We start from the raw sequence: 21,288 nt of genomic DNA on the forward strand, positions 1-21,288 counted from the left end.
GTACAAGGATTGGTCCTATCAGCCAGTAGGACCGTTGGGAAATGAAGAGGCCAACTAGTCAGGACAAGGAACCATTAGCTTCAGGGCAGCTAAACCCATGGCACAAAAAAAGGTACAAGTGCTCTGGTATCACTGCACTAGTCAAACAAGATAGGGGAAAAAAGGTATTCGAGGTAAAAATCCAGCTACTACTCTTTTTTAATTAGAACTGGTTGTGGAGACTAAAACAAGGAAAAAAGAGTTTTCGACTTTCATGGACAACTTCAATTTTTTAACAAGTACAAGAGCAAATTAAGAAACAAGATTGAGGGCTTCCCTGGTGGCACAGTGGTTGAGAATCTGCCTGCCAATGCAGGGGACACGGGTTCGAGCCCTGGTCTGGGAAGATCCCACATGCCGCGGAGCAACTAGACCCGTGAGCAACAACTACTGAGCCTGAGTGTCTGGAGCCTGTGCTCCTTAGCAAAAGAGGCTGCAACAGTGAGAGGCCCGTGCACCGCGATGAAGAGCGGCCCCCACGCGCCGCAACTAGAGAAAGCCCTTGCACAGAAACGAAGACCCAACACAGCCAAAAATAATAAGTAAAAAAAAAGAAACAAGATTGAGGGAATTCCCTGGTGGTCCAGTGGCTAGGACTCCACGCTTTCACTGCCAAAGGCGCGGGTTCAATCCCTGGTCAGGGAACTAAGATCCCGCAAGCCGTGCAGCACAGCCAAATTAAAAAATAAGAAAGAAAGAAACAAGATTGAGAGGGCCTTCCACTGATGTGTCAGGAGACCCGGGCTTCCTCTGATAAATAGTGAGGTTGTGGTGGGCGAGACGGGGCCCCTCTAGACCTAGGTATTGCAGATCCAGAACCCAGTCCATGGTGATCATGCCCGAGGGGGCAATTGTGGCCAAATACTAGAGTGGAGCCTCCACTGGAACCCATCCTGGCACCTGTGACGCAGCAGCCCACGCCTTCCCAAATGGCAGGATCGGGAGGGCTTGAGGCTTCAGACTAACAAATCAGCAAGGAAAGCTTTGCCCCACCCACAGAAACAGCTAGAGGGCTCCTGGAGCCCACGAGCACAAGGATGACAGTGCATGATGAGGGAGGAGGGCATGAAGAAGTCAGTCATTGTAGCAAGTGTAACTTACCATGGCCAAGGGCCTTTGACAAAGCTCTACCCCATCTTCACCTTGATCTATCGGCATAGCTCCAGCCCTTCAAGAAAGCCAAGAAGGGGATTGTACGCACAAATCACAACAGTCTGAGTGAAGGCAATCTCTGTGGAGCTTGAGCAAGAGACGCTCAGGACAAAGAAAAGAGGATTCAGAGATAAGAGGGGCCCATTTTTCCAAAAGACAAGCAGAACATTTAGATGTTTCAAGATTTCGGAACACCCAAGAATGGCGGTACCACAAGACAAACGACAGGCACCTTAGCAGTGCGCACCAAGGCCGACAGCCAGGCCCTCCCGGGAGGCAGGAAAATGGAGTCAGACTCCCATCCTCCCACTTCCTGCGGGACAGCCTTGGGCCAGCTCTTCAACCTCGCTGGTGAAACAGGAGTATCTCCCACTTCACAGGATTGTTAGAAAAGTTAGGTGAGATTCAAAAGAGAAAAGAGACCCTTGAACTTGGGGGTTCCGGAGGAGGAGAGATGTGAGGGTGCAATCTCAACAATGCTGTAAGAAAGGGACAGGTCCTGAGGAGACTCTGAGGGGGCGGGAGAGTAAAGTGAGGTAGAGCTTTTCCCAGAGGACAAGAGATATTTCTGGGCTCGTATGAAATAGATCTACTGGATCCTCATGTCCAAAACCTCACCAACTGGCTTCAAGAAAGAGCCCAAAGGAACCAGCAAAACCACTAGAAAAACAAATAAAAACACTCAGTAGTTGCTGGTATTAAGCCCTCAAGGAGCTTACCATGTAGAAATAGAGAAAAGAGGTGAACACAAATCATTGACCATGCAGACGGAGTGTGATGATAGGGCCAGAACACAGCAAAGAGGGAGACTGGCCCGGGGACCCAGAGGATCAAGGAAGGCCTTACAAAAAAGGTGGCGGTTCAGCTGGGCCTGAAGGATTGGAAAAAAAAAAAACCCACAACTAACAATAATGACGACAGCAAGCCCTCCGCTGCTCACGCGGTGCCAGGCACAGGCCACCACCTCAGTTAGTCCTCAAAGGCCCCTCTCACTTTGCACAGAGAGGTTACATTACTTGCCTCAAGTCACTCCAACTAGTGGCAGAGCTGGGATTTGAACCCAGTCTATCCGACCCGAACCCCAGCTCTAGGGTTTCACCCGGCAGAAAGGAGGGTGAATGGTGGTGTTGGCGGGAGCTCTGTGGGAATGAGGTGGGCAGCTCGGGAAGCCAGTATAGACAGGGTGTGTACAGCACCACAGTTAGGCCCTAAGATGGGGCGTGTGACAGGCCAGAGAGGCAGGGCAGCCCAGGCCGGAAGGGGAGGGAGTCCCAAGTGCCTGCCAGGCCCCATCCTTGGGGGATGTCCCTCCTTGGGGCCCAGGGGGGCTCCCGAAAATCTCCCCACTGAGGAACGGCCTCATGGGAGCTGAGCAGGTAGAAGCTCCACGTGATATTTTGGGAGCCAGCTTGTCTTCCAGAGTTCATGCTGGCTAGTGATGGTGGGGGGAGGCATACTGGGTGTGGGAGGAGGGTGGGCCCAGGATTAAAAATAGGCCTCAGGGAATCCTCAGAGGGAATTATTCCTGCAAAGATCCCCCAAGAGACACCACCAGGCACAGGGTCCTCAGGGCTGGGCTCGGAGGGAGAGGAGGGCGAGAGCAGGGTGTGGTCTGAGTCAGGTGTCCTCCGGTCCTGACTGCAATGTTCTAGGAGTCTCTGGATGATTCCGGGGACCACTATCTGGTTCAGGGGAGGGGTTGAAATGCCTCCCACCAGTCTCCCGAAGCTGCAGGACCAAGAGGAAGGGAGACCCCTCAGTGCTTGCCCTGGGGCAGGCTCTCCCCAGGAGGCAGTCTCCCCAGCTGTTCTAATCACTTGGGGAAAACAATGCGGATCCCAGTGTCCTCAGACCCCAGCCATCAACCCTAAAGGCAGAAGCAGATGTCATTTCTTACCTCAGCCCCCCACCCCCGTCTTTGCTCCTGGCCACTCCCAACCCAATGTCACTCCTAAGATCATAAAAGGATCTTTCCAATCCCAGGACACCACGTGGCCCCTGTATAAATGTGTCTGCACAGGGTTTCTCCCCTTCGTCGCACTACTGACATTTGGAGCCAGATAATTCTTTGCTGTGGGGCTGCCCTGTGCATTGTGGGATGTTTAGCAGCATCTTGGCCTCTACCCACTACATTCTAGTAGCACCCTCCCCGAGCTGTGACACCCAAAATGCTTCCAGACATTGCCAAGTGTCTCCTGGGGGGCACTCCGCCCTCGGTTGAGAACCACTGCTCTAGGGACAGCAGGACCCAATAAATTATTAGAAGCCCTGAAAGACAGGCACTCAAAAGGCCTGGTGAGGATGGACTTGGTCACAGGCTAGGCCCCGAGCGAGGGCAATGAATCCAGAGCACAGCCTTAGGGCTGCCATTCCATCCCCCTGATGGTCACAATGACCAAAAAAGGGCTGCAGCTCATATTTACGGATGTGGACTGAAGTCAAATAAATCTCTCCAGAAACCCTTTCTAAGGAGACCTCTCAATCAAAATCTTAAAGCAGACACCCTCTTTGGCCCCGAAGGCTTATGTTCAGGTCAACATGACCTGACTCTGCTCTGACCCATCCGGTACAGCAGGCCAGGGGGACGTGGTCACCAGTTACCAGCTCAGACCCAGGACTCTGTGAGCCCCGGGAAGAGGCTACTATAGGTCCCTGTCCACACTCAGTACTGCTGAGGCCAGGCCTCACCCCCTCCGTACGGCGTTCCCGCCTTCCCTGGTCACAGACCTCTCCCTTCTCTCTAGGTCTCTCGAGTTCCTAGAACGTTTAAGATTCCTGCCGCTCAGCTGGCCCTCGTGTGGCTTTGTTCTGTTCACTTTTAACAGACTCATCCTGTGTCCTCAAGAGCCGAAGGGCTGGGAGGGCCGGGCCCATCTCTTTTTTCCCTTGGTATCCAGTATAGATGGACAATATATTGGCCAAAGGACACGTGGATAGGGACTCTGGGCTTGTAGCATGTTGCAAAAGGCAGCACCAGGTGACAGACAGCACTGGGCCTGGGGAGGGAACATCAGCAAGAAGGCAACTCCGCCCACCCCTGCAGTAAATGTGGGTGGAGCCTAAAAGTATGACAAACAGCGCAAACACTCAGGTTTGCTACAAGACAGCCCTCCGGCAGGGTCAGGGGATGATGCGACATGAAGGGGGCACCACCCTGAGGAGGAGTGCTGCTCTTCAGAGCTCGGGGCGCACTGAGAGCAGATGCCTGGGTGGGAGCCCGACTGCAGCAGGGAGCAGCGGCTCGGAAAGAGCAGGCGGATTAGTCACGGTGTCCCTACAGCAAGGGGAAGGCACCAGAGGAGGGGGACTCCCCATTAGATCGTCACTCAGTGGGTTGAAGAAGCGCAGGTAAGAACAGTGTGAGGTCAGCCGGAATCCCGCCCCCACCCACCATGAGCCTTTCAGGGGGAAGAAGGAGAGGAGGAGAGGGCAGGTGACAAAGACGGTGAAGAGGAGAGACATCGGAAGTTCAGCCACCAGGAAGCTCAGCTAGAACCAGGAGATACAGAGCAGATACCTAGTAAGAGAAGGGCTACAAACCAGCCAAGACAGCACCTCCCAGGCATAGAGGCTCCGTGTTCCTGGTTGCACTGAGCTTGCTGGGGGTGGAGCTGGAAAAGTGTCCCTGCCACCAGTTACAGAAACTGGTGGACCCGGAGAGAAGGACCAGCAAGAGTCTGGGCACCTGGGCCTCAGGTGCCAAGCGATCAGGGCACGGAGTCAGAAGGTGGATCCAGGAGCCACTGAGGATGCACAGCGGCTTCTCCTGCTTTGGAAGAAGGGTCTGGCTTGGACTCTGCTTGAGGCAGGAACTTCTCAGGGCTGGAAACAAACTGTGGAGGCTGCTGTCAAGCAGAAGCCCGGCCAGAGGGAATGCTTCGCCTGCCATAGCCACCCTGTGCCTTGTGAGAGGCAAAGAGGCCACTGCACTGAGAGGATAGCGCCAATGCCCAGAAGCATCAGCCCCCAGGGACAGGGGGGAGTCTGGGAGATGGAGCTGAGGGGATGCTGAGGACACTGTCCTGCCTGCAGGGGCTGCCCCAAGAGTCTCCTCGAGCTCCCACATGGGCTGGCCTGGAAGCCACGGAAAGACAGCCACCGACCCATGGGAGAGCCTGCACCCCTTCGGAGGGACAGGAAGGGACAGGAGAGAGAGGGTACTGCCCGGACGAGAGGCAGGACCAAGCACCTCGCCAGTCCGTTCCCCTCTCACGCCTGCTGCCCCGACCTTGCTCTGAGCCCAGGCCTGCCTCTGCCCTAGAAAGGCCCCGCCTAAGGGCAGGCCACACCCCACCCCACATGGCCCAGGCTTCCTGCCCTAATGGTACACCAACTCAACCAGAGTCTGGCCAGAGTCTCCCCATCCCGTAGCCCCCAAGGGCCCCACCAGTTCAGGTTCTATCTCATTCCTCCCAGCCCCCCAGTCGCCCTCCTGCCAGATGACCTGATTCCTCAGCCCCAACCCCTGAACCCGGCCCCTGGCACCAATCGGAGCCTGGCCCTTCCTCTTCCCTCGGGCTCCGGCCCCGGGGCAGCCTCCTCCCCAGCGCAGCATCCTGGTCCTTGAAGCCTGCACACTGCAGGCTGTGCTCCTGGACCCTCCCAGCCCACCCGCCCGCGGCCTAAACCTTCTTCAGAACCACGCCTTGCTGCTGGCCCTGAAGCCTCGCCCCACACCCCAGGCAGCCCGCTCTCCCCACTCCGGTACTGTCCCAGATACAGCTGGCCCCTGGCCTTCTTGCTCCCCCTACCTGGCGCAGGTTTCGAGTGACCCGGACGTCGTGCCAGGCGTTGTCGTTGAACTTGCCGTTGACGGGTTCCACAAGGGCCTCAAAGGCTCCCGAGCCCAGGTTGATGACAAGCCAGACGGCCCCAGATTTGAGGGACAGGTTGACATAGTCGGCTGACTTGCCCGTGTGCAGCATCAGCCCGTTGCGCTGCAGGGTGCGGAAGGCCAGCGTGATCTCGTCCGTGCTGCTCTGGATCGGGTTGTGTGACAGGTCATAGCAGAAGAACTCATTGCCTTTGAAGGTCGCCACAAACTCCTCCTTGCCTGGACGCCGCGGTGGGGAAACAGGAGAGGGCTGAGTGGGGCAGGGCACTCCAGACCCTCCCTCTTCCCCTCCAGCCACCCAGGCGCAGGTCCTGGGCACCGGGAGCCCCTCGATCCCAACTGCAAGCTTTAGGCTCTCTCCCCTCCCCGTGCTGTCCACCCTCCTCTCTGGACCCTGCCGTCTTCGATGTCAGAAGTCAGCTTCCCCCACGTCTGTCTCCAAAGCAGGAGGCTGCTAAGTGGCTCTCACACTGACAGCTGACAACTAAGCTGCCACAGGGCCAAGCGAAGCAGGCGTTCTCACTGTCTCCTCCCCCACTGGCCCTCCATCGGCCACCCCTTAACAAAAGGATGTGGTACAGCAACAGGAAACTGCACCGGACATCTTCCCAGAGTGCCCCCTATGGCGGGGCACCAAGGGTCTCCTGAGTGCAGCCCACCTCCCCCTCCCGCCTCTTCTCCAGTGATGGCCATTCTCAGTGCCTGGGGACGGTCTGAGGCCTCACCACATGGGATGGGACTAGTAGGCCTACTTTGTAGCAGTGAGCAGATGAGGAGAATGGGGTGGAGGAGGCAGGGGGAAGACACATGGGAGTGCGATGCAGGTGGCAAGGATGTGTGTCAGGGAGCAGTGGGCCATTGGGCGGGGCTGACACAGGTGGCCACCATGCCAGCTGTCACCGCCCCCCCAGCTTCCTAGTCCAACCTGAGAGGACAGCACAGACAGGCCCTAGGCAGAGAGCCTCCAAGGGTCCCCAGAGGGCAGGTGTGGGACCCTGTGTGCCAGGAGATGGCTGGGGGCAAAAGTGCATAGGCAGGCCCGGCCCTTGTGCGTGTGTGTGTGAGTGTGCGTACACGGGTAAGCGCCCTGCATGGGGCTTCTTCCACTGGCACGCTTTCAACAGGAGTGAAAACAACTGGAAGGGCCTTAGGGATTTTTAGCATTCTGTAAGTGGGTGACAATGGCTCCGTGCAAGGAAGGTGGGTCCCAGCCCCACACCTTCACAAGCCGGAGCCCACACAGAGGGAAGAAAACAGGCTGTGGAGTCAAGGGAGCGCAGAGGACCTGGACTCTGACAGTGACTCATTTCTCCTCCCAGAAGGCGGTGGCACAACAGCTGGGCCCACCCACCTTGCAGGGTGGATGTGGGGGCGAACAAGATGGCCGGCCAAGGGCCTTCATGGAGTGCAGAGATTCTCAGCACAGGCCCCCAGGCCCAGGAAGAAGCAGGGCACGATGCCGGTGCAGGGGGCACACGCGGCCTTCAGAGGCCCCCGCCCCCCCTGTGGGCCGGGCCCCAGCAGCAGGAGCCGCGTGTGGAAGCCGTGGCTCTCCGGGTGCATCTCCTGCAGATGCCTCTCCCCTGCACAACGGCCCCACTCTCTCCCTCCGGGCAGTCTGCCCACAGACTCAGTCCTCACTGCTTCCGGATGCCAAGGCACCAGCTGCTGCCCCAGAGCCTGGCACCTCACTCACTGCAGCTGGCCAGGCCCGGTTTCCTGAGGTCACAGGGCAGCGAGGCTGGTGGGGCATGGGCCACATGGGGACAGCCACAAGCCCCACTCTGCCTACCTTGGGGCTCCAGTGGGAAGGGCCAGAAAACAAAGATGAGGAGTCAAGGAGAAACAAGAAGGGAAAGACTGGTGATGTGGAGGGAGGCCACGTAGAGAAGGAGAAAGATGGACCATGAGAGACAGAAGGGAAATGGAGACAGCGCAGAGCTGTGAGGGACCAAGAGGTGATGGGGGGAAGCAATCTGGATAAAGACGAGGGCAAGCTGGGAGGGGACAGGTAAGGGTGATGGGAAGAGGGCCCGCAAGGAAAAAGGGACAGAGACCTCCCAGGAAAGGAAGCCAAGGGTTTCTTAGGGCCTTGCTGTTTCCATAGCAACCAGGCCTGCTGCCCAGGCACTGGCAGAGCGGGAGGGGGAGGGGGGGCTCAAGGACCAGAAAAGGGAATGTGTTTGACCTTGAGTTTGCTCTGCATCCTACTCCCTCCCTGAAGCCGGGCCTCCCCTTCCACTCCCTCACCTTCACTGCAGTCAAAGAAAATATTAAAGGGAGAGTCAAAAAGAAAGAAAGGAAAGAATAAGGCAACCACGTGAAAAAGTGATTGGAACAGAACAAAAGAGGCCAGTAAAAAGGAGAGAGGCGGTCCTAAGGCTGGACCACGGCTGCCAAGGCAAAGTGGAGAAATGAGGCCATTCCTCGACTCCTCTGGGCTCTGGCTCTGGTCTCCTAGGAGAGGAGGCAGAGCCAGCCACTCTGCAGCCAGAGTCTACATGTTCTTCAACGCCTGTCACCGCCATGGACCCAGGTAGGCCCAGGGATGGAAAGAGGCTTGGAGCAGCCAGAGGGAACCTGAAAGAATTGGGGGAGAGCGACAAAATAGATGAGCAAATGCGAACAAGAAAACCCAAGGTGGTGGGAAGGACAGAGATAGCCCCTGAGTGGGGAGGAGGCAGTAGGACCTCTAGGGATTAGTGTGTCAGGTAAGCAAGTGGGGGCTGCCCTGACAACCGTGCTCAGAAGAGCACCAACCAGATCTAAGAGGAGCGAGACCTGAAACAGCAGGGGGCGCTCTCCCCCACCTCACCGCGCGGACGACCCCGGAACCACAACTCCCAGCAGCACTTGAACAGTTACCGGCTCCTAACAGCCCCTGGCACTGGAAGGGGGTCATTGCTGATACCTGTTTATCTCCCAGGGTCGGGGAACGTGGAGCCCCACACGTGTCCACAGTCAAGCTGAATGTGGCTAGAGACCAGTTGCTGTGGTCCTGGATCTCTAATGGCCATGGGGGGGCAGGCCCAGCTCAAAGCCCTCTTCTGGGAAGGTCTCCAGCCCCCTTAGCCCCTCCCTACGCTCAAGCACTACAGCTGTCTGTTCAGCTCATTTGGCTCTTACTGCCTAGTAACATCTTGTACTGCTCCCTTGAGAGGAAGTGTGATGTGAGAAAGAAGACCTGGGCACTAATGCTGGCTCTTGCACCAGCTTTGTGACTTTGGCCAAGAGGCAACATCTCTAAGCTCCAGCTTCCTCCTCAGGACAAAGGAACTCATCATCGGCCTACCTCACAGGTCGCCGTGGGCATCTAGAAAGAGACCACACCAGGTGAGGCTTCATAAACTGTAAACCATTCCACAAATAAATGACTCTTACGCTGGGATGTAACTTTCTCTGTGTGTATGTGCTGCCTCTCTCTCTAGATCAATGAATAAATTAACTCCTCTGCACAAAGTCTGCACTTTCCCTATACTTCGCACGTACCACACTTTATTGTAGTTCTTTGTTAGAACATCAGTGAGCCCCTTGAGAACAGAGCCCGTTCACCCATTTAAAATAAATCTGCTGAGCACACACCTACATATGTGCCAGGAGCTGTGGAAAGCATCAGGGGTACACGAACGAAAACACCCAATCACCGTCCTCAGGGAGCTCGGTGGAGTTGGGGAGGCAAACAGGTAAAGTGACAGTTACTCGCTGTGTGGCGAGTGATGTAATGGATGTGTAGACAAAGGGAACGCCGAGCAGCTTCTGGGTTTGCCTGGGGAGTTTGGGGGAGACTTCCAGTGTGGTGGCCTGGCTGCTTTTTCGAGAGTCAGCTGAAAGAAATACCAAATGGTTGGGGAAGAGGGCAGGGATGGCAGAAATGCAGGCCAACAGAACAGCAAGTACTAAAGAATGGGACTTGATAGCCCCAGGGCTTGGCACCCACTGGAACTCCTTGAGGGGTTGCTACACTGCCCTGTAAACTTCTTAGGGAAGAGAGTCTCTTAAGAGAGGCAGCCTCACACAGGTTTGAGCCCTGGTCCGGGAAGATCCCACATGCCGCGGAGCAACTAAGCCCACGAGTCACAACTTCTGAGCCCACGTGCCACAACTGTTGAAGCCCGCGCGCCTAGAGCCCATGCTCTGCAACGAGAAGCCACTGCAGTGAAAAGCCCGTGCACCGTAACGAAGAATAGCCCCCTCTCGCTGCAACTAGAGAAAGCCTGCGCACAGCAACGAAGACCCAACACAGCCAAAAATAAATAAATAAAATAAATAAATTTATTTTTTAAAAAAAAAGAGAGAGAGAGAGGCAACCTCAGTGAAGAAAAAAAAAAGGAGCTTGAAACCTACAGCCCTGAGACAGGATAAAGGGCCCCGGGCTGGCCTCAGGGGCATTGGCAAGCGTCAGTTTCCTCATCTGTAAACCAAGGGCAATGAGCCCTTCCACAGGGGGTTGTGAAGGCTCATTTAGGTGACACATGTGATACACAACTTATTATAAATGCCACATCTCCCAACCAGAATCTCCCTGGGCTGACACCTATCGTGCTTGCAGAATTTGATGGTTAAATGGGGGGCTGACCCTGCTGCCTAGCCACTCTCCCAGAGAAACAGATACTTTCTAGTCATCCCTGTTCTTTGGCCTGAACAACTACCACAAAAAGACATCTGTGGGGACTTCCCTGGCAGTCCAGTGGTTAAGACTCAGCACTTCCACCACAGGGGGCATGGGTTCAAGCCCTGGTCGGGGAACTAAGATAAGCGTGGCCAAGAAAAAAAGGACATCTGTGTTCTAGAAAGAGGTCATCAGGACAACTGGGCTTTGGGAAAGAAATGGAGGTTTGTGGCCGTTTACACCGAGGCAGGTACTGCGGGTGGACCTCCGAGGGAGTTGAAGGGTACATGCCTCTATTGACTCAGCTGCCCTCCAGAAAGTGAAGTTGGCCTACAGAGGGTGAGGGCTGGGCTCTCTAGGGACCGTGGGGTCACTGACCTTTTGTCGGCTGGTGCACATCGCTGGCTCCTCCTCTCCCGGCCCCCCCCTCGGAGAACAGTAAGGACCCTACTGGAGAAGCAGAATTGGGGAGTCAGGCACAGGGGGCTACCCAGGCAGTCCCACCCCAGCCTTGAGGCGATGGAGGGCCCTGTCCAGGGCAGAGGGCCGGCTTGGAGGTACAGGGTCAGGGTGGGGTGCTGCTCTGGGGACTCGCTCGCTTCAGGGCCTCTGGGGAAGGAGCCAGTTGACAAACTGGGAACCATCAGCCCCACAAACCCCGTCAGACTCACGACCACTGACCTCCCCTTCCTTGCCCAGGGGCGGGGAGACGAGCAGAGGAGCAGAGGCCTCGCTGCTGGTTCAGGAGCCCCTTCTGCCCAACAACGTGCAAACAGGTCAGACCTCTGGCCCTGGGGGCCCTGACCTCCCATCCAGATTCTCCCCCACTCTCGGCCGCGCTCTGCTGGGCCAGGTTCCTCTTCTTCAACTAGTCCAACAGCCTGACAGAGCACCCCTCTTCCAAAACCGCCCCGTTCCCACACCAAAGCCCTCTTCTCCTCTTTGCCCATCCTCGAGGCAAGCTGGTTCTCCCTCTACACCTGTTCCTTTACTGCAGTGAGTGCTCTCAATGTTGCCTTCATCCACTTCTTGGCCAGTTAGGCCACGGAGCTTCCCAGGGGCAGGGCCACGTGCTCTGTTTGCTCCTTGTCCCTCCACTGCCCTCAGCAGGGCTGCGCACACCAGGAGGTCCTGCCTGGCTGAGCTCACAGTGGGTGTGGGAAGGCCTTTCTCGGGGAGGACTTCCCGCTCGCCACCGCCCAGCGCCCCCAGCCCAGGCCTCCAGAGTCCCGCAGGCACTCGTCACCATGTCTGGCCTCCAGGCTGCCTTAAGTTCTCCACCCAGCCCTGACCAGCGGCTCCCAGGCACCACACCTACTGCCAGACCCCACGAGATGGTTCTTACGGGGAACTCAAAAATGGAGTTTAAAAGTCCTGGGGGCTTCCCTGGTGGCACAGGGGTTGAGAGTCCGCCTGCCGATGCAGGGGACACGGATTCGTACCCCGGTCCGGGAAGATCCCACATGCGGCGGAGCGGCTGGGCCCGTGAGACACAGCCACTGAGTCTGCGCGTCCGGAGCCTGCGCTCCGCAACGGGAGAGGCCACAACAATGAGAGGCCCGCGTACCGCAAAAAAAAAAAAAAATGTCCTTGTCTGGGCCCTTATTCCAACCCCAATCCCCAGAACTGAAGCTAGAATAACACCTGGGCTGTGGCCTTTCGGGAGGTGGAGGGGTGGCTTTAGGGATCCTTCAGGGCTTCATCTAGGACAAAGGTGAGCCACAGCCAGCAAACCCAGAATCAGGCACTGAGATGCAAGAAGGATGTGAGTAAACCCACCAGGCCCTGACTCCCCACTCGGGACTTCCTCTTTCCCCACATTTCTTACCATAATTTCACATCCTTGCAAGAATCCCAGGCCTCTACCTCCCCAGACCTAAATCCATCCCAAATTCCCGATCTGAGTCTCTCCCGACAGCCCAGCCTTCATCCTGTAGGCTTCTCCTGCCTACAGGCTAAGGATACCACCCTGTCCTTATGGAAGATGAACCCCAACAGAGGACCAGCGGGGCAGGGAAGCAGTGCCTGAGGATCTGGGAGGGAGTCAGCAACAGGGAGGTCAGAGCTAGGGGATCAAGGTCAGGACTCCTGGGGTCTGTCTCCAGGTTTGCCGAACACCAGGGCTTTTAAAGATGGTAAGGACTTGGTCGAAGGGAGGCTAAAAATAGATGAGCAGTCCCAACAGTACCACCAATTAAACGCTGCGTAATCACTAGCAAGTCACCTCATCTCTCTGGACCTAAATGTCCTCATCTGTCAAACAGGGTCAGGAGACATCCAGAAGACACAAGGGTGAGGGTGTACGGGGGTGGGGGGAACTGCTGTGGAAAGGGGGCATCCCACAGCGATGAGGGGAATGAGGCTGCCTAAAACCCACTTCCTCCAGCCCATGCTTTTCTCTTTTTATTTGGGTTCACAGAAAAGAAAGAATGAGCAGAATGAGCAGAAGGAAATAAAACACCACGAGAAAGAAAAAAAAAAAAGCAGATACACTATCAGGAAAACGCAAAAAGGTGACTGGAGACAACGGCAGGAGTTCAAACATCTCTTGATGTCAGAAACCAAGGTGGGATGAGGGCGGATGGAGTGTGTCGGGGGAGGTGGGAGAGGGGAGAGCACACATGGGGACCAGCCCCCACCCACCCCAGCGCCCAAATAAAATAAAGACAAGGCAGAGGAAGGGGGTAGGAAGGCAGGAAGGAGGCGGGACAAGTGGAGGAGGGGGTAGGGGGGCAAGGTGGGGGTGGACAGAAAATCCAGGTGCAGGTTGGGGGCCATCCAATCCAATCCAATCCAAACCAAGCCAGAACTTCAAACCATACCTTCGCTGTTTAACGTCAGGTGAGCCGGACCTTGGAAAGGGAAGGAGAGAAAGAAAGAAAGGAGACAATAAAAGAAGAAAAAAGAAAGAAAAGGGGAAAGAAACAAAGAAAACACGAGTCATCAAAATCAGCCAGAGAGAGGGGAGAAAAAAGCTTTTGCTGCCACAATTTAAAAACCCTTTTTAACTTGTGACAGACATCGGGGGAAAGCCCCCAGCCCAGAGCTGAGGAAAGGGGCCCGATGCCAAAACAGAGGGTGGAGGGCATGAGAAGCGGGGCGAGAGAGAGAGAGAGAAGGGGGGCGCCGGAGACAGTGAAGGGGGTACAGGCAGAACCAGAGGAAGGATTGGGGCAGGGAGTCACTGCAGGGGGAGAGGAGATTTTGGTTTCTTTTTTTTTCTTCTTGCCGGAAAAAAAAAAAGGAAAAGGAGGAGAAGCATGAGGCTGGGAGGGCTGCTTTTTCCTTTTTCTTTTTTTCTTTTTTTTTTCTTCCGGGAGGCGGAGAGAAAAAAAAACAGTCAACGAGAAAAACGATTCGGATGGAGGAGAAAATAAAACACGACACAAAAATCAAAGCCACCTGGAGAGAGAGAGAGTGTCCTGTTAGCGCGGGATTGAGCAGACAAGAGGGATATCCAAACCCCCCCACCCCACCCCATCCCGTTACCCCTCGAGCCTGGCAGAGACCAGGAAGACGGGGGTATGAAGAGCCTGGACCTAGAGGGAATCTCCCACCAAAGGGGGCTGTGGAAAGGCATCTGTCCAGGTCCAATCCTCCCAACAGCCTCCAACTGGGTAACAGGCACCCTGCCCACCCGGATTCTACAAGGAAACTGAGATTCAGGAGGACAAAGTTAGAGAGACAGCAGGTTGGAGGAAACAGAATCTAGGGAAACACTAGAGCAAGGATGGGGGCCTGGATCCTTCCACAGGGAGGACTGGGAGGCCAGGCCAGCACTCTTGGACAGCAAAGACCAAAGAGGGCAGCCAAGACCCATGGGCGGGAGCCCCAGCTCTCTGAGAGGTCGACACACCTCATTCGAAACTATTCTACAGACCCCCTTTCTCTGGACAGGCCCTCTCTGAGGTGACCCAAAAGCTGAATTTTGAAAAGGGAAAACAGAAGCCTGACAGCCAAGACTGAGAGCAAGATTGTCTGGGATTTTTTTTCAGGGGTGCCTTGGTCCCTTGAGAGAGCCTGGTCAGCCCTGATTTGGGGCCCCCCCAGCCTTAGGGGGAGAGACTTTGGCCCACTGGACCAGTACCCCAGTCCCCAGAAGGCATCAGCCAAGGAACACCCTCCCCCAGAGAGGCTGGCAGCACATGCCCCACAGCTGAGCTGAGACCCCAGGGCTCCCTGAGATGACTAGCCCCACCGAACCGCAGCCCTCGCCTCCCCCATCCCTGCACCCGTGGTGTCTGGCCAAGAGGCTGGGGAAGGAACAGCCCTGCAGCACCACCTCACCCTTGGAAACCATCCCCACTGCTGAGGCCATGAGATGTGGGCCCTGGGGGTAGAAAGCCAGGACCAGGATGCAAGACAGAGAAAAGCGCTCCAGGAGTCTCTGGGGCAAGGCTGAGGGCCAGGATGCCTGGGTTCCAAAAAGAAAGGCAGCAAAAAGGCCAGAAGGGCAGGGCCGGGGGCCAAGGGCCGGGATCCTGTGGAAGATTTGGGTAGATGGTTCATGTTGCCCCCTTCTTGTCTCGCGCAGCACTCATCTCTCCCCAGTGCTGGGTCTGAGGCCAGTCGGGGGAGGGGGCCACAGCTGACAAGGGCTGCCTCAGGACAAAACAGCTCTTGGGAAGACACAGGCTTTATCCACAAAACCGGAGGGGACCCAAGCATTTGGACCAAATCTTATTCCTTGCTCCGAACGCCCCCCAACTCTTTCCCCCAAAACTACCAGCATCTTCCAAACCCCCTAAATCCAGGACCCAGACCCAGGGCCCTAACCCCTCATCCAACTCTTCCAGGCCCAGGAGCCGAGGGACCTGTGAACCTGCCTCCTGTCCCCCCTGCCGCCTGTACCCCTGCTCTGGGGGAGTGGCATCTCGGCCTCGAAGACCCTTCCACTGCCCAGCTCCCAGCCAGCCTCATTAGCATAATGCACTCTTCCTCTGTCGCCACGGCAACCAGCTGCTCAGCTCCCTCAGGAGTGACAGCGCCAGCCATCTTGGGGAAGGGGAGGCCGGTTCCCTGCCCCGTCTACCTGAGGCTCAGCCCAGCCTGGCCCGAGGGTGCTCTCCCTAAAGCCTGCCTCACCCCGTGGCCTGAAATCTCTGCTCTCCCCATGCCCCAGCCCCCCTCCTTACACCCCTCCCCACCTCTACCTGTGGCATCAGTCCCTCCTCCAGCCACTGGAGAAGAGGCTGGTAGTGACAGATGGCATTACCAAGGGTCCTCTCCTAGGGCACTTTATCTGGTTGCTTCTGGGTCTTCTCTCCCTGCTACAAAAAGCTAGGGGGAAGGGGGTGGGGCTACCAGGATCCCCAAAAGGAGATGCTCGGCAGGGGCCTGGGGAGCTGGATGGCTGGGTCCCTGGGAGAAAGCTAGGCCTGAGGCACAGTGTCGAAGGACCAGACAAGAGGGTGAAGGCACGGAGAACTCAGAGATCTGAAGAGGGACCTGCAGAGTCCAGAGCCTAATGCCCCCAAGGAGTCCCCCAGCCCACCCCCCGTGAAGCCACCACCTACCAGACCCACCTCCCCACTCTCAGTCTTGCCCCCTCACTCTCCTGACAAAACCCCAGGGAGGACCAACATCGAAAGAAGGAAGAGGGTTACAGGGGACAAGACTGTGAGACACACAAGCAGCCAGGACACAGAGACACACAGATGCTTCACATCCCTGGGTGTATATATACACACACACACACACACACACACACACACACAGCCTCAGACACACATCCCTGCACAGCCACTGACCTGCAAGCACACGAAGGGCCACATCCAGACCAGCAGGCCACCATGGCGCCCCCAAGAGGTGGCTAAGTGGTCTCATTCCCCACTCGTCCCCCAAGCCCAGCTTCCCAGTCTTGTCCCTCTATTCTACTATTCTACTTGTTTGGAGAAGAACTGTTTCCTTTTTCCTCCCCTTCAGCTCCAGGCCACTGTTCCTCCCCACAGCAGCCCTCCGGTTTCTTCTCTTGGGCTGGCCTTTTCCCCCTCCCCATTTCTCCCCTTTCTGCCCCTCCCTCCACTGTGTCCTTCCTCTTCCCGCCTCTACCTACCCCCTCTCCTTCCTCTTGTCTGTCTGCCCCCTGCTCCCTCCCCCCAGCCCCTTTCCTCCACCCTTTTCCCCTCTCTTTCTCCTCCATCTCTCCCTTTGTTCCAGAGGAGACATGACATCAAGAGCAAGTAGAAGTCCCATCATCACTAAATCTTATCTCCAGCCCTCAGAAGGCTGCGTCCACACAGACACGCAGACTCTCTCTCACACACACACAGAGGTAAACACTGACACACGGAGTGGCAGACACAGACAGGACAGATGCAGACACAGATGCAGACGCTCCTACAGAGGCACACGGAGATGTGGGCCACGCCACAGAAGACACGATGCTGGAGGGGCGCACACCTCCACACACACTCAGACACATGTACACAGGCATACGTGTACAGACGTGCACAAAGACACCCAGACACAACAGAGCAGCAGAGCTACGTGAACAGTGTGCATACAGATTCACACACACACACACACACACACACACACACACACACGTGCCTGCCCAGAGGGATCGGGAGACCTGAGGGCACCCAAGGAGAAGGGACATTAGAGAGACAGACAAGCCAAACCATGGACACCACCAGGGAAAGTGGATTCCAGCCCCTTCTTTCCTTCCCCAGACTCCTGCATCCAGGGCAGGGCCAGGCCCGGGAGCTCCCAGCCTGGGGCTGCGCACATGCTTCCCACACCTGCTACTCCAAGAAGAAAGTGTGGGGCAGGTTTGGTGACTGGGGTCCTATCTCCCTCCCAGCCCGCTGCATGCCCTCCCTGTGTGGGCCACATGAGCTCCCCTGCAGCCCAGGTGTCAAGCCTGGACCATTCAACCCAGTCTTCCCTCCCTGACGTGGTCCACCTCGAAGAAGGAAAAGAAACAGGGAAAAGCACGGTGAGTGAGAGAAGGTTCAGACAGGAACACAGAGAGAGCCTGGGGAAGGACAGAAACAAAGAGAGAGGTCCAGAGACAGAACCCTGGAGAAAAAGAGAGGCAAAGACAAAAACCAGAAAGAGAGAGAAGGCAAATGAAGCAGAAGACAGGGAAAGAATGGACAGAGAGACTCCGAAGCGAGGCACGTTCCCCGCCCTTCCCCGGGCCTGGGCTGAAGGAAGAAGCAGACCACCCCTACCTACCTAGGCCAGCCCGTGGGACAGGGGACAGGGGACTACAAGTGTGTCAAAGAGGAGAAGCTGCCACCCAGCCCACATCCCCTGACCCGGGGACCCGACTACCCCGCCTCTGCCTGCGCTCTTCAGACCCTGGAGCAGATTCTACCCAAGCACCAGCCCCGGCCACACCCCAACCCTTGGCAGCGTGGCCTTTCTAAGCTTCCTCAGCTGCGCTGGGCAAAAACACATCTCCTCAATCATTTCTGGACACTTCTGAATGCTCCAGCCCCATCCCTCCAGCTCCACCCCCAGTCTGGTCTCCTCCCAGGAAAGAAGAAAGGCCGGTGGGCAGATGTGCTGAAGACAGGCAATGGAGGGACGGCCTCTACCAGGCAGTTCTCCCCAGCAAACCGGAAAGAGGGACCAGGTGAGAGGCGGGCCGAGGCAGCCAAGAGGACACCCAGACATCCTTCCCTGGGGGCCCCACACATGGGCAGGGGAGGGAACCACCAGGCCCCCCGGCGATTGATCTGCCACCCCAGCGACCGAGAGGTATCACTCACCTTCCATGGGGTGCTCCTCTACAGGCCGGCGAGGTTCAGGAAGGGGGATGCAGAAAGAGAGAAAAAAAGGAGGACAGTTAGCGAGGGTACCAAGGACAGGGCTCCAAAGGGAGTGATGGAAGGTGGGTCCAAGCCCCCCCAGGCCCGGACACAAGTCACCCAATCAGGAAGGCCCTGCGGGGATGAGACAGAGACCAAGCTGTTCCCCGAATCAGAGCCTCACACACAGGGTCACACAGTCCAAGGGGACATGAGCCTCGAGTTACACTTCAGGAAACTGAGGCCCAGGACAGGGAGCTAACCGCTCAAGGTCACATGGGAAATCAGAGGCAGAGCCAGGAGCAGCAGTCAGGCGTCCAGACTCCCCCAGCACGCTCCCCGCACCCCCGCGCTCCATCGCGTCTCAGAGACAGATGGGGACACGCTCACGCCGGGCTCACCCTCAGTGACACACTGACACACATAGGCACTTAATGATGCAGAGACATGCATAATCTCTCACACGACTCACACCTGAGGCCTGTGCACACTCAGGCCCAAGCACTCCCCACCGCCACCCTGTTGGGGGAGAAAAGTCAACGTACTCAGAAAACAGAGTTTCTGCCTCAGAGTGCCGTGTGACTCCCATCCCAGTCGCCCAGTCTCTCTGAGCCCCCAGTACCTCCTCTGCAAAAATGAGACGGGTGGACTAGAGCTCCTCTGAGGACCCTTCTGGCTCTGGTTCTGTGATTCTGGGATAAACGCCTTCTCAACAGCTGGGTGTGGCAAAAGGTCCCCAGGCCAGACGGGCCACTTCAGGGGGCCAGACTGGGCCCATCCCTCTGTCGTGCCACAGCCTTTGGGCAGTCAGCCCTCACCTCTCAGGGGCCTGCCTGGGCCTGTCCCTGGGGCTCACCAAAGAGATCAAGAAAGAAGGAAGGAAGGAAGGTAGGAGAGAGGCAGTTCCTTCAACGGAGCTCAAGCAGGCTGGGCTCCGGCCCGCTCCCTAAGAGCGCCAAGAAGGCCCCTCTGAAAGCATTTCTGACCTGCCACCTACCGGGAGCCTTTAGAGGAGGCAACAGGGGGAAAAGGAACAGCACGACCTACAAACAAACAGACCCATCGGGCAAACACACACGCACGCGAGCACACGTATGTGGACCCGGGATACACACGTGTACACGCAAACAGCTGTTCAGGACACACTCATGCCCGTGTGCACACACCATCTCCTACCTCCAGCCTCACTTTGTGTTCTCTTCTCATCCGCTCTTAGGGGGTGAGCTGAACTCCAGAAACACACACTGTCATTTGTCACACCTTATAGCACGCCCACAATACACACACACAGGCTGAATGCAGAATCAATACGCACGCTGTGACCTAACACATAATGTGAGATGCACACACCACACCACCCCACACTCCCTCCAGGGACTAGAGACACACCCCCCAGGAGGAACACAGCCCCCTTTTGCTATCTACCCATCTATCGGTCTCCTGTTTTCTAAACCTACACACACAAGCCTTTACATATCCACGTGTGTTACAAACACACTTCTATACAACACAGAGCTTCTTTTACCTGACAGCTGCATCCCCCAAAGGCCATGTATACAATGATTTCCTTAAATAAACTGAATCACGTGACATTTATGGTGGGGAGGGGAGCTGGCTAGGAAGGGACCCTCAGGAAAACCCTTGGACTCTCGAGGGCAGCCTGTGTCTGGATCTCTTCGTCGCAGTGTGCTGGGGCCCTGGCCGGTCAGCACACTCACCTCTCCAGCTCCTGCACAAACAAGGAGGCACATCACCCGACATGGCGGGGATTCCAAACCCTATTCCCACCTGCCACAAATGTGGGTCGTGCTATGCTCAGGAAGGTCAGACGACCAAGTACAGCCTGCTGCCTGCATGAGTCTCCCCTCTCCTGGCTTCGCAGAGGGTCCCCTGGGGACTCACTGGCCTCTCTTTCTCGGCTGCCCTTCGCTTTCTGCTGATTCATCTGTGCCCCTCACCTGCCATCACGGGCCCCTCCAGGATCAGCCCCAGGCCCTCCACACTCCTCTCTCTTCTCCCTCACTCCTCCATGAGAGTGCACTTTCGCGGCTAAGGGACCCTCAAACCTGTATTTTCATCCCTGGCCTCTTCCCTGGGGGCCAGTCCTGCACTCCCAGCCGTGCGCTCTGCAATCACTCAGCTCCTGACACCCAGTCCACCACTAAAGCCGCATCTGACATCTCCACCCGCTGCAACAAAGCTCCCATTTCCCTGCCTTCAGCAAAGGCACTGCTTTCAACCAGCGCTTCCTGAACACCCAGCATGTGCCCCACACTCTGCCAGGCTCCAGAGAGGCCAAGAGTTAGCCACGTGCCAGACACCGTACAGACCCTCAACGTGCGTTGTCCGCATCAGCTTCCCAGCAGCCCTCACAAGCTTGGTGTGTTACCTACCTCCTTTGTAAAGAAAAGGACACTTGCCCAGGAGCACAAAATCACCTCTGCCTTTGTCCACTGCACTCCTAGGTCATCAGAGCCCCCATGCTCACCCCTGACCCCCGGTTTCCTTCATTAGCCTCCTGCTGTTTGGTCCCTCGGCCCATGCCCAGCCTCGCTCTTGGGCACACGTACCAGGCACACCTGACAAGTACTGCCATGATCAATGCACATGCACACACACGGTCAGAACTTTTCAGTAGCCTGGGTACAAACCTCTCTTCTGTGCTCCTGACCTGCCTTCAGAGAAGCTTGACCTGAGTGTCTCATGGGCTGAATGTCCTCATGTCCAAGATGGACCTCAAAACTCTCGCCCCTGCAAGCCCGTTCCTCTTGCCTGCACTCCCGGATCAGGTCAGACACCCAGAAATCAGCCTTGCTCTTTTTTTTTCCACACCAATCACCAGGTCCTATCAGTTCCAACTTGTAAAACTCTAAAAGCTCGACTCGACTCCTAGA

At 56.6% G+C, this 21,288-nt stretch overlaps 1 protein-coding gene across 7 annotated transcripts in view; it reads right to left on the minus strand.

The window, feature by feature from the left end:
• Nucleotides 1-21,288, minus strand: part of NRXN2 (neurexin 2) — a 98,801-nt gene that overhangs the window by 68,686 nt on the left and 8,827 nt on the right. For 5 of the 7 annotated variants that reach the window (XM_065881927.1, XM_065881928.1, XM_065881925.1 and 2 more), the window contains exons 2-5: nucleotides 18,356-18,373; nucleotides 13,457-13,486; nucleotides 11,013-11,084; nucleotides 5,943-6,244 (exon numbers count right to left, since the gene is read on the minus strand). In XM_065881927.1, the coding sequence (XP_065737999.1) occupies nucleotides 5,943-6,244; nucleotides 11,013-11,084; nucleotides 13,457-13,486; nucleotides 18,356-18,373 (422 nt within the window). The remainder of the gene's footprint in view (nucleotides 1-5,942; nucleotides 6,245-11,012; nucleotides 11,085-13,456; nucleotides 13,487-18,355; nucleotides 18,374-21,288) is intronic. The other 2 variants (XM_065881926.1, XM_065881922.1) reach the window with 2 other exon arrangements.

This window comes from Phocoena phocoena, chromosome 8 (genome assembly GCF_963924675.1).
Source record: "Phocoena phocoena chromosome 8, mPhoPho1.1, whole genome shotgun sequence".
In the NCBI taxonomy this organism is placed as follows: Eukaryota; Metazoa; Chordata; class Mammalia; order Artiodactyla; family Phocoenidae; genus Phocoena; species Phocoena phocoena.